This window comes from Melozone crissalis, unplaced genomic scaffold, assembly GCF_028551555.1.
Source record: "Melozone crissalis strain CALT ecotype California unplaced genomic scaffold, PUWL_Pcris_2 ptg000081l_1, whole genome shotgun sequence".
Classification (NCBI taxonomy): domain Eukaryota; kingdom Metazoa; phylum Chordata; class Aves; order Passeriformes; family Passerellidae; genus Melozone; species Melozone crissalis.
The window spans coordinates 7,956,126-7,968,475 of NW_026535858.1; the positions used below are offsets into that span (position 1 = coordinate 7,956,126).

A 12,350-nucleotide genomic window follows, 5' to 3' on the forward strand; every position below is an offset into this window, starting at 1 on the left:
TTGTTTATTAGATGTCACCATCTAATAACAAAACAGTTATTAGTGATGTTATTAGGTGGCACCATCTAAAAACAAAACAGTGATTGTGAGGCACTTTTTTAATTTGGGATATCCCAGACTTATTCTGAACATGTCAAAGGCCTAAATAACATAACATAACATGACCAGTTTTAATTCTTCAGGCTAAAGTGCAGATGTTGGACAACTTGCTTGATATTGAGGTTGCTTACAGCCTTCTCAGAGGTGGAAATGAAGATGGAGATAAAGACCCAATTGACATCAACTATGAAAAACTTAAAACAGATATTAAGGTAAAGGAAATAAAAGGCAATGAGTGGCTGTGAATACAAGCTGATGTCCTGTTAGTTTGGAGTAAAATAAATCACCCAAACTGTAACTGGACAGATCTATGGAACTGAGGTGGGTTAAGGAAATGGAGCATGTGTTCAAAGAGATGCAGAAAGAGCTGAGCTGTTTTGACCTGGAGAAAAGAAAGCTCAAGAGATATTGTATCAATATCTAGGTATAAGTGATGGGAGAAAGAAGGAAAGAGGACAGAGGCAGGCTTTCCTCAGTGGTTTCCAGTGACAAGAGGCAGTGGGCACAAACTGAAGTAGAGGAATTTGTGTTTAAACAAAAGAAAAAGCTTCTGTTGTTGATGTTTTGGTTTTTTTAATTTGATTGCTCTGATGGTGGTCAAACACTGGAAAAGGTTGCCCAGAGAGGTGTGGAGGCTCCCTTCTTGGAGCTGTTGAAAGCTGGACTGGATTCAGTCCTTGGCTGACCCTTCTTTGTGTGGAATTGAAAATCATCTCAATTTCCAGCATTGTCTCAGACATTCTCTGGCTGTCTGTATATTTGTGCATCTTCTCCAGCTAGGAAAGTATTTCCACTTAAATGGTTGAGAAGGTTTAAAGGGTGCAGTTGCAGCATAGGGTGGATGTTTTCATGTTATAAGATGGCTGCCAGTTTGTGTGCTGAGGAAACTTCTCATTTGCCTGTTTGCAGGTTGTTGACAAAGATTCAGAAGAAGCCAAGATTATCAAACAATATGTGAAAAACACTCATGCTGCTACACACAATGCATATGACCTCAAAGTTGTGGATGTAAGCTGGGCAATAATGGGGTTTATCTTTGGGAAGATGGACTCTCCTAAGTTGCTTTGCTTGTTTGCAATTGCCTTCTATTTTTGAGTAGCTTACTCAGTTTCCTCTGTTGCAGGGGTGATTTGATAGAACATTTTCTTTTAATTAGAATAGCAAAAGTCTAGGCAGAGATGAATCTAATGAGGTGTTTTTGCTTTGGTGTTTTTATTTTAATTTAATTTGCCTCAAAAGGAAGGTGGAGGAGTAATCATCTGAAATTGAACCTTACTTCATTGAATGATTTTTTCAGAAAAATAGGGCCTCATGAAAATGCAGAAGAAGAGGTGGAGAAGTAATCAATAACAAGTACTACATGATTGCTGCTGCCTCTTTTTTGCTGGCCTGACGCAGCCAATTACAAACACCAAAACCCATCCTGATCAATGTACTTTGCAGATCGGATCATTTTTTTCTTCTCCCCTCTGACGAGTTGCATGAAGTTAATGCTTTATTTGCTTGGTTCTTCTTCTCCTCCTATCCTTTTGTGAACTGAAGATCTTCAGGATTGAGCGTGAGGGGGAGAGCCAGCGTTACAAGCCCTTCAGGCAGCTCCACAACCGCCAGCTGCTGTGGCACGGCTCCCGCACCACCAACTTCGCCGGCATCCTCTCGCAGGGCCTGCGGATAGCCCCGCCTGAAGCTCCTGTGGTGGGTGAAACAGCTGCTCTGGCTGCCTGCATCCCTCTGCCCAGAGCTTCCCACAGGCAGGGACAGCCTAAAGAAGGGAATTTCTCTGTGGGGAGGGGCTGTGTTATCTATGTGGCCACTATTTAGACAACATCGTGTCTCCCGAGCGGGCTGCACGTGTGTGTCCAACAAGAGCTTGAGGTGCTCTCCTGGGAGCCCAGCCAGGTGGATTCAGTGCTGCTTTTGGGTTATTTTATCACCCCAATTTTATTTATTTATTTATTTCCTTCTTGCAGACTGGCTACATGTTTGGGAAGGGCATCTATTTTGCAGACATGGTATCCAAGAGTGCAAACTACTGTCACACGTCTCAAGCCGATCCCATAGGTTTGGTACTGCTGGGAGAAGTCGCCCTTGGAAATATGTACGTAACTTACAAAGAGTATTTACCGCATGTGCTTAATACACCCTCATGGAAGGTGGTGCTGAGATTGCAAGCTTTCAGTGTGAAGAAGAAGCATGTGCTTTTTCTTCAAAAACAAGATCTGTTTTTTCTTAAAATAAGAGTTATTGTTTCACGTCTACCAGAATCCTGTACAAAATGCTAACATTGTTAAAATTAGTAACCAAGACAAGGAAAGTTTGAGTTCCAGGAGGCTAGAATTTAGATTAACTTTACATTAACTCACCATAAACTAAAGCTTGAAAAATTTGTGGGTTTTTTTCCACTAAGATAGTTTAAGATGAATGTAAAGTGCTATTGTGTGTTCTTTGTGCTGTCCAGGTACGAACTAAAGAATGCTTCCCACATCACAAAGTTGCCCAAGGGAAAACACAGTGTCAAAGGTAAGCATTAGTAGTTGTCATTGGTAATCTGTAATTGATGGCAGACTTGGTTGTGGTGCTTAGCAAAGAGAGCTATAGCCACTTCTTAGCTGTTCTTCCTTTGAGAAGTTGCATAATGTTGCCCTTTAGTTGCATCAGGATGTGTACGGGGTGTTTTAAGATTCCAGTTAATACACTCTGAGTGTTAAGACTGAAGGTGCTGAAATTGAGGAGGAAACTTCTATTTGATGTTACACTGGAGAAAATACAAAGTACATTCCCCATCTTCTTACTTGCTTTCATCATAACAATAGTGTGTATTTTAGAAGAGAGATGAATAGATTAGAGGAGTCATTGTTTAGCTTTCAAAGTGGCTTAGAAGCTTGGACAGAAGGGAAAAGCTAGGAATAAAAGTTCAGATGGAACAACTGCTCTCACAACTGCTCTCATTACACTTTTATCTGCAAAAAGTGTTATATATTGAAAAAGAAGATGAGAGAAAAGACTCAGCTGTCTAACTCAAGCAAAAGAAATGGTAATCATGACTGTCTTCTGTACCAAGATGAGAGACTGAAGAAAAGGATCTTCAGTAATGAGTGGCTTATCTTAATCTATTCATTTTGGGAGGCTTAAAAATAAGTTGCCTAAAAGAGAATAAAAAGTGATTTTGCACCTTTTTCTATACATACTACTCATGTTCTTATGGATGTCAAATTAGATTTATATTGAAAATTTTAATTCAGAAAATAAGAATTGATTTGTTGTACTTGTCTGAAAATACTGCAATGTGCATGTTTTCATTAATGGAGTTAGGATATGAGAGCTACAAATCTGTTCTGGTTTAGCTTTGATCATACAGATTAGACAATTAACAGTTGAAAGTCTAAAATTCTCATTTTTCATGTAGCAGAGTACAACTTCCATAAATATGGTGATGCTGAATTGAATAAATAGTATTTTTCATGTTCTGTTGAAGATCCTTCTACACTTGATTTGAAAGTATATGTGAAGTAGTATTTGGCTGGCTGGATCATTTCCTTTTTGTGCAAAGTCTGTATTTGTCTCCCAGATTTGTAACTAATGTTGTTTTTCCTTTCTAGGCTTGGGCAAAACTGCTCCTGATCCCACAGCCACGACCACCCTTGGTGGTGTAGAGGTTCCCTTAGGGAATGGGATCTCCACAGGAATTAATGATACCTGTCTTCTGTATAATGAGTATCCTTTGCTGCTACATTGGTTGCACACAGTGTTTGAGTGTCACTGCATTTGCTTGACCTCACTAAGGACAGTTAGGAGTTTTGCCTCACTGTGTTTGGTTTGGTTTTGTTTAGATCTGCTTTGGGGAGTATTTGCAGACAATCTCTTCTGCAAGGGGGATGATTTTTACAGTTGCTCCACTTAAATTGTCATTCTGCAAAAAAAAGGAAATAATACACCTTCCAATAGCTGTTCCCCAGCAGGAACAAAAGTTATTGGAGTCATCAGGCAAAACTGCTGTAGTGTTTTGCCCAGAGATGTGCCAGACAAGGGGAGGGGAGTGCAGCCTGTGGTTTCTCATCACTCCAGTCTGGTTTCTCCCTCATGGTGCTGTGGTATGCCAGCTTGGCCAGGAGGAGGTGGGGGAGCCAGCTCTGTGCTCCTGCACTCTCTCAGCACATCTTTTGTGTTCCCCAGACCTCTGCAAGTGTTGAGGTATGCCCCAAATGCCCAGCAGAGATGTAGCCACAAAGTCTCTTCCAGGCAGAAGTGCCTTTAAATCAATTAGTGCTTTAAATCCACAAGAATGCAAATAAGTGATGTCTGAGGTCCAGCTGGTTCTCTTCACTGCCAGCGAAGCAGGTAACCCAGTAATGCAAACTTTGGGTTTGTAGAAACTGCCTTTGGCCTTGGTGAGCTGTTTTCTTCCCCCAAGGAGTCTGGGCAACACAACTCATGGCAGTACTGGTTTTATCTTGAGTTTCCTTAAATACAGTATCTGTCAGTTGATATTAGCTAGTTGAGGTAACATGATATGTATTTATTTTGTTTTACACTTTGGGATTAGAGGTAAGTTTGAGGCCTAAAACATTGTGAAACAAATAGATGAGCTGGGACTGTCTCTGGAAAAATAAGCACTGACAATCATTGTAGAGCTCTTGTCTGTGATTCCAGTTTAGGTTTTTTAGTGGGAAATTAAGAAGGCATTAATGACTATGCTGGGAGGTAGCAATAGAACTGCAATTACAGTTGTAAATGCTGGATCTGAATCTGCAGCTCTCATTTAAGCTAAATGACTCTTCTGCCTAGATATCAAGAGAGATGTGTGTTACTCTGACGAAAAATAATTTTCAGGAGCCACAGCCCTGTATCTAAGACAGTTCACCTGCCTGTCACTCAGGATTCCTGCTGCACTATTCTCCACAGAACTTAATTGCTTGTTCCTAACTATTGTATAAAACATTTTCAGATTCATGGAAAAGTCAGATTTAACCACAGATTTTCTGTGGTTTGAGCTCTTAGAATTGGTTAATCACACAGGCATCTGTATGGTAACTTGAGTTCAAAGGTAAAGTTCACTGTGTTTTGAGGTTTTTCTGTGTCATTAATATCAACTACTGTAATTATTCCTTAACCTTCTTCCCAGATATATTGTGTATGATGTTGCTCAGGTAAATCTGAAGTACCTGTTGAAACTGAAATTCAACTATAAGACATCACTCTGGTGAACAGTATTTAGGAGCCCTGTTAGAGTTATACTGTAGTTACACTATAGCCTTGACTTCTGACATGCTTATGCATTGACTTCTCTTACCAAGATATCAAGAGCTAAACTGCAGAAGAAATTACTAAATCCTATTTAGTACAACAGTTAGTGAAAGTTTTATATCAAAAGTGTGGCAATACACGGACCTGAATTCTGATGAGAACAAGTACCTGGTTTTGTTTTATACCACTTCTAATTCTGGTGCTTTAAGTGTTTCTTTTAATTGACCAAACTGACAAAAAAGAAAAAAGGAAATTATTCTGGTGTTCTTAGCCAAACAGAGCTGGGCAAAAGCAGGAGAAGGAACTTGAGCAGGTTTGTGGTACTTGCTCTGTTAAGGTTCCCCCTTGTTTAAAATACTCTTTTTCAGTTTTCACTTGACTAAATGATAAATGTGCATTTATTTTGAGGTAAAAAAATAAAAGCTAATTTCATACTAACAGTTTTATGTTTCAAAACTTCCAAATTGTTTTGGTTTTGAGTCATAATTTAAATGTATTTGGTAGAATGTTCTTAAACATGGTATCTCTCTCGAGGATCAAATACCAAATATTGAAATCTGTAGTCATGTTTCAGGAAGCAATGGTGAAATTAAAATTTGGACTTTCCACTGAGACTTCATCTGTCAACAGTTGGTGTGGTAAACATGGAAAATAAGCTTGTGGCTGTTTGAATTTAGTATTTGCCCCAATAAACCTCCTTTAAATACCTACCTTCAACATGATGTAAGTTGGTTGTTGTAGACTCACATCCTAACAAAGGTGTAAGTTGATTTTGGGCTCAAGCTTCATTCATCAAGGCCTGGAGTGAGGTCTGTTGCTACTCTGTCGGTGGTCTTGAAATGCCTGTCTCAAAACAGCAATACAGACTGATAATTTCAATGTTTCATGATGTTTGTTACTTCTCACTTTTAGTCATTGGGCAATATGGGAGCACTTAACCATAGAGTAACATCAGATCGTTCTCTTCAAAAATTGCTGATTTCCCTGAGGCACTAGGGGAAGTGATGGCTAATTCCCAAGACAGGGACAGTTCAAGCTGATTCTGACAGTTGTGGCTTCAGTCTTTAGTAACCCATGTGGAAACACCAGATCTATTTCCTAAAATGTTGCTGTGTCCCAGGGCCTTTTGTAAAAGGAGTTAAAGCCAAAGTGGGTGCTAATGGTGCAGGTCTTCCCAAGACTCCTGAATGAGAAGAGGATGAAGAGTGACAGATGAAAAATAAAGCTGCTTTCAGAGAGAGAAGGAAATGTAGAAGGACTGGGTAAGTTGTATGGTTTGAGGACTGCTCAACAGAAAAAATTGATTGAGGTTGGTGATAATGGATTTTGAGAGGAAGAGAGTAGCCTGTCTTCTGCCTCTTAAGTAGCTTAACCAGTGGCTTACCATTATTTTGCTCCCAAAATCCCTTTTGTAAGTCACTTAAGTATGATCTTGTCAGTCTCTGAAAGAGAACATGAGAACTTGTTCAATTTAGTTATAAGATAGATGATTTTTCCCCCTATTAAAAAAACAGTTTACAGTTCAGTTTGGCACCAGGAATCGAAGGCAGCTCCTTTTGATGCTCCCTCAGAGCTGAAAGTTCCCTGTTGCTCCAACCCCAGCAGCACAAGGAGTGCTTTGTGTACTTCGTGCTCAGTTATAATTGCAGCACAAGGAAGTACATCCCAGGCTGTCCCTAAGTGCACAAATACAGCAGGAAAAGCTGCAGGACTTGCTGAAGAGGCAGCAGGTGCCCTTTGGGGACTGTGGGAGAGTCCTGTCACCATCCTGCAGTGAAACCTGATGTCAGTCCAGGTGCTGCTGCTGCTGCTGCCAGCCTGTGGGAGCGGAGCAGATCCTGCAGACCCAGGGGATGAGCAGCCTGTCCCCAGGGCCAGGCTGGCAGGGACAGCCTGGTGACAGTCACTGAAAGCCCTGCTGTGGCACTCCCAGCACACAGCAGAGCTGGATGAACAGGCAGTCCCATTTCTGTCAAAAGCACTTGAAAGGAACGAGTTTTCAAGACATTAGGTCCCATGACATCCTGGGCTTTTTTTTTTCAGGGCAGACATGTTGAGGAATGGCTTCTGATCTAAATGTTAAACTAGCAAAAGCAGCAATTTATAAATATTTAACTATTTTATCTTTATTTAGCATGGCTGCAGGCTCTGTTGTACAACAGTTCACAGACATTAAGATAGCCTGTGCAGTTAATTGAAGGAAGCCAGCCTAGGCTCACTGATTGGCAGTCAGTGTAAATTCTTTGTGACTTGCCTGAGTTCACGCAGGAAAAAAATGTCTGAGAAAAAAAAATTAAAGCACTAGTTGCCCATCCTGGTACTTTAGCAATAAAACAATGACATTCTACCCCTGCTCCCCTTCAGTTTCTAATCAGAGCAAAGTGGGGGGGAAACCCCAAAACAAGTAATTTCTATGTGAAAAAGGCCTCTGGACACATGAAACTTTGTCAATGCCATAAATAACTGTACTCCTGTTCTTAAATGAGGCCTGAAGTGTTTGTAACTACTCAAGTCTCTGCTTCAGCTTGCTTTCTGGGAGACTGTCACAGACCTCACTCTGTGAATTCTGGGGACATAATGACATAATTGTCTGCTGAATGTTATTGCAGCCAATTTATATCCCACTTAGTGTTTTGCTTGAATTGCTTTTATGTATGTGTTGGGGCCCCTAACTTAGTCCATGATACTCACACTCCTTTTATGCCCATAAAAATAGTTTCCACTGTTGTGGAGTACATGCATCTGAACAAGAGCTTGTGTGTGCTTTCACTTTAAAATTAATGCCAGGCTGCTTCTCCAAAAATGGTCATTTTGGAGATGAAGTGGCACCTGTGAGAAGAAATGCAGATGTAGGTCCTGGCTAAGATGAAATGCTGTGATGATTTTAATTTGTTCAGGTGTGAAGGTGGCATGTGGGCCTGTTGTGGGCATCTACAGAAGTGAGATATACAGGGACAGGCAAGGTGAGAAGGACTGACTTGCCAATGACCCAAAGGTGCTTCCTCCACCCACCCCCTTGTTAAAAAGTATGTGATAAATGCAGCAGGACTCAGACTTTACAAGAAGGTGCCTCAGTGACTAAAGAGCTCTCACTTCTGCCAGCTGTCTGTGCTTTCCTTCCTGCTGCCAGGCCCTGCCTAGGGGAGATGAGCAAATGACAGCGTAGCTGTCCCCTGGACGCAGCACTACCTGCTCTGTGCTGACAGCACTGAGTGCATTGGTCAGCAGGTGGTGTCACCATGTCTCACTGTCATTGCAGCAGGGCAGTGCTCTCTGCAGCACACACCATCAGAGAGTTGCCTAACGTGACCCTGGTGAGAGCGAATGGCAGCGGTGCCGGCGCTCAGGGACCTCCCCCAGCCGGGCAGCAGGTGAGTCAGCAGCACCTCGGGCACGGCGTGCTTTCAGCCACCCTGCCTGTCACAAGAGTGGTGTCATTTCCATGTCACCCAAGTGCAAACTGCACATTTGGCAGTGTGGTAAAAGGATGCACTGTAAAACATTGTGTGAATGGCCCTGGCTGGGGCTTTGTAAACGGGGTCATGTTTGTGTGACTTGGAAACAGCAAGCCCAGGACAAATGAAAAACCAGCACACTGAGATACTGCAGCACTCATTAAAGGCCAAGATGTAAATGTTCTTTATCCAGGAACCATAATACAGTGTTGATTGTTACCCTTTCAACACAGTGACTGGTAATGGCTTCTGTTAAATATTTTCCAAGTGCAGCTGTTGGAATGAAATGAAGGAATAATCATGATTGTGCTGTTGGGAGCAGAATTCTGCCTTCACACCTGGTAATTTGTGAGGTGATTGGCAGGAGATGTTTGGAGAGGGGGAAAGTCTCTCTCACCTTTTTAATCTGGTTTTGTTGCAGTCTACAAAGACTCCCTGAAAGGCACCGAGTTTGATTCCTTTTTCCCTTGTGGAAATTCACACTCTTGAGGACTATTGTGAAATGTGATTGTGTTGTAGAGCACTTTTCACCCCTCCCTTGCAAAGCCCTTGCTCAGGGAAAGCTGTAGCATAGGGTGGCTCTGGGCACTGCTGCTTTCAGCACAGCCAGACCTGATGACAAGGTTTACAAAGCACAGCAGTAAAAACCTCGCTGGTGATCATGTGGAAGTCTCAGTGTCTCCAGTCTTAGCTGAGCACTGCCATACAGCCCTTGGAACAAGGGGACCACAGCTGAAATACAGAGAAATATTGGTGTCCTTAACACCTTGTTTAACTGAGCCTGGTAGGTCTGGTCCGTGTCAGGCCTTTTGGGTGGTGGAAGTGTTTTATTAAAAGGAGAAAATTGTGCGGGATTTAATGTTTGAGAGGGTTGGTGTTTGGAATGCCACAGATTATTATTTAGGTGTGTTTTGTTACTAGTTTCTTTAGTTTTGTGCCCACAGTGCTTTGCAGCTGTCTACTGCAGCAGCTTTCTTTGGAGCTGAGCAGTATGGAAAGCTCTGACTGAAGTGTCTTAGGCCCTTTGGGGGCTAATGAGCAAGAAGGCTGTTTAAACAACCTTTCAAAATGACCTGGAAAGGGGGCTACAAATGCAAGTTAGTCTTTGTATTTTCTTTTTCCTTTTTTTTTTTTTTATTTTTTCTTTTTTTAGCTCTGCTACAATGTACATAGAAAGCCCTGGGGGGAATTTCTAAAGCCATTTCACTCAGTTTGTTTCTCTGCTTAAAAACTGGCTTTTTTCCCCTTGAGCACAAGGGCAGCATTTATTTTATTTATTTATATATTAAAATTGTTTAATAACATGACCTATATCCTGCCCCTCTCAACCTGCTAGAGGGCCTAGCCATCTGAGTTCATTAGCAAATTAAGAACACAAATTATCTTCTATTCCATGTCCCAAGAATGTCCCAAGAAGCACATTTTCTGTATTGTGTAGGACCTTTACTTTCACCTAGATGCTTTCAAAGAGCTGCATAAAACCGTGCATGGCATCCATTTTGGATTACACCACTGTGCTCCTGGCAATATCTATAACATGTGACAGACTTCTTAGCCTTGACTAAGATATACTGGTTATTTATTTTGAGGCTCAGTTTACATTTTCATAATTAGTTTTATATCTTTAAAAAAGGGATTTTGGTTGGTATAATAGCAGTAGATACTCAATGCCAAACCTATGTAGAGAATCTGGTCCATGAGCAATTAAGGTGCTTGTGGTTGATGGTGGTATTTACATACTTGTGTTTCTTGCTGCAGAAGCTTTAGAATTCACTGTGGTGCAGAGATCTAAGAAAACTACACAAAAAACCCCACTGCTGCTGCTTGAAGAAAGCTTTCAGGGGTGAGATGGTAAAGGGCAGGCCGAGACAAGGAGCTTGTTAGGCAACAGCCACCCACTTCTGGGGTTTGTTGGCTTTCCCTGGCACTGGGTGAGAGCAAGTGAGACCTTGACCTTCAGGCCTTGGGCCGCCTGTTGGGCAGAGTGCCACCGACCGTGACAGCAGGGCCAGGGCTGGCTGCACCGGGATTGTTGGGATCCCTTACTCCTCCTGGAGCCTCACCTCTGAAAAGTGACAAGGAAAATAGGCACAGTTGAGCAAAAAATAATTACTCAGTGAAGGAGGATGGATATTATGTATTGTTTAGACTCAAAGCTACTACAGCTACTTTGGGGTGACCCTTTGTGACAGCCAACACCTTCACCCCTTTTCCCCCCATCCTGAACTGCCAGTCACCCATTCCCCTCATCCCACATCATAAGAATGACTGGGAACTGTTGGAGCAAGCACAGAGGACTTATCATGGCAGTGATAAGAGGACTAGAGCACCTTCCCTGTGACAACAGGCTGAGAAAGCTGGGGCCCTTCAGGCCCGGAGAAGTTTGTGTGGAGACCTCATGGCAACATTCCAGTATCTGAAGGGGAGCTCTAAGGAAGCTGGAGAGGGACTCTAGTAGCGATAGGACAAGGAGATATGGGTACAAACTGAAAGAGAGGGAAATTAGGTTAGATATTAGGAACCAAATCTTTATTGGGAGCGTGGTGAGACACTGGAGCAGGTTACCCCAGAGCAGCTCTGACTAGCCCAGCCCTGGAGCTGTTCAAAGCCGGTTTGGAGGGGGCTTTGAGTGGTCTCTCTAGTGAAAGGCGCCCCGGCCAGTGGCAGGGAATTGTAACTAGGCTGGAAGTAGTGTAATGTCCATTTTGACTCCTTAACGACGGCCCTGCGGTCCCGCCGGGCTCCGGCCGCCGCTGTTCCCTCCGCTCCCGGCCGAGCCCGTTCCTGCCCCGCCGCCCGGCCCCTGACGGAGGCCCCGCCCCGCGCGCGCGCCCGCCGCGCGCCCGGCCCCGTCTCCTCCCCCAGAATGCCCCGCGCCAGGCAGCCTTTGAAAAAGCGGCGCGGCTCGTTCAAGATGGCGGAGCTGGATCAGCTGCCTGACGAGAGTGAGTAGGGACCGGTGCCCCCGCTCCCGCCGCCCCCTCGTCCCGGCGGGACACCCGCGCCGCGCCCCGCCGCCCGCACGCCTCCCTTCTTCGCTCCTTCCCTCCCGCCGCGGGCGCTGTGCGGGGCCGGAGCCCGAGCCTCCTCCCTGGCAACCGGGCCGGCCCGGCCCCCCCCACCCCCCCGCCGCCGCCGCCGCCCCTCCCGGGCGAGGCCCCGGCCCGAGCGGCGGGCGGGGAGCTCCGTCCCGGGGGTGCGACCCCCGCTGCCCTCGGGGGTGCCGGGGCCGGGCCCCCCGCCCCGCCCGGGCGGCACCTGCCGGGCGGGCGGGGCGGGAAGAGGGAGGCGGGCGGGGCGCGGTGACAGCCCGCCCTGGCCGCGGGGGTCGGGGCAGTGCGGGGGAAGGAGCGTCCTGGCCCGGGGAAGGGGCGAGCTGCCCGGCGCTCCCGAGCCGGCTGGGGCAAGGAGGGCTGCTGTGTTCATAGCCCGTGCTGTGCGCGGTGCGAGCAGCTCCGCGGGGCTGGGGGTCAGGGCGGGCACACGCTGTGTCTGGGGGGCACTGATGAATGCCCGGGGGAGAGCTCAGGTACCTTGTGCTGTGTGTCAGCA

At 44.8% G+C, this 12,350-nt stretch overlaps 2 protein-coding genes across 3 annotated transcripts in view; both read left to right on the top strand.

Moving 5' to 3' along the window:
- The window catches only part of PARP1 (poly(ADP-ribose) polymerase 1), a 31,960-nt gene extending 25,900 nt beyond the window's left edge, over positions 1-6,060 (top strand). For both annotated transcript variants that reach the window (XM_054290415.1, XM_054290416.1), the window contains exons 17-23: positions 183-311; positions 1,009-1,107; positions 1,642-1,794; positions 2,070-2,197; positions 2,558-2,619; positions 3,699-3,813; positions 5,222-6,060. In XM_054290415.1, coding sequence (XP_054146390.1) covers positions 183-311; positions 1,009-1,107; positions 1,642-1,794; positions 2,070-2,197; positions 2,558-2,619; positions 3,699-3,813; positions 5,222-5,303 — 768 coding nt within the window. In that variant the 3' untranslated portion in view covers positions 5,304-6,060. The remainder of the gene's footprint in view (positions 1-182; positions 312-1,008; positions 1,108-1,641; positions 1,795-2,069; positions 2,198-2,557; positions 2,620-3,698; positions 3,814-5,221) is intronic.
- A 5,604-nt stretch (positions 6,061-11,664) lies between these two features.
- LIN9 (lin-9 DREAM MuvB core complex component) overlaps positions 11,665-12,350 on the top strand; it is a 40,123-nt gene continuing 39,437 nt past the window's right edge. The window contains exon 1 of the mRNA XM_054290417.1: positions 11,665-11,743. Within this exon, the coding sequence (XP_054146392.1) occupies positions 11,665-11,743 (79 nt within the window). The remainder of the gene's footprint in view (positions 11,744-12,350) is intronic.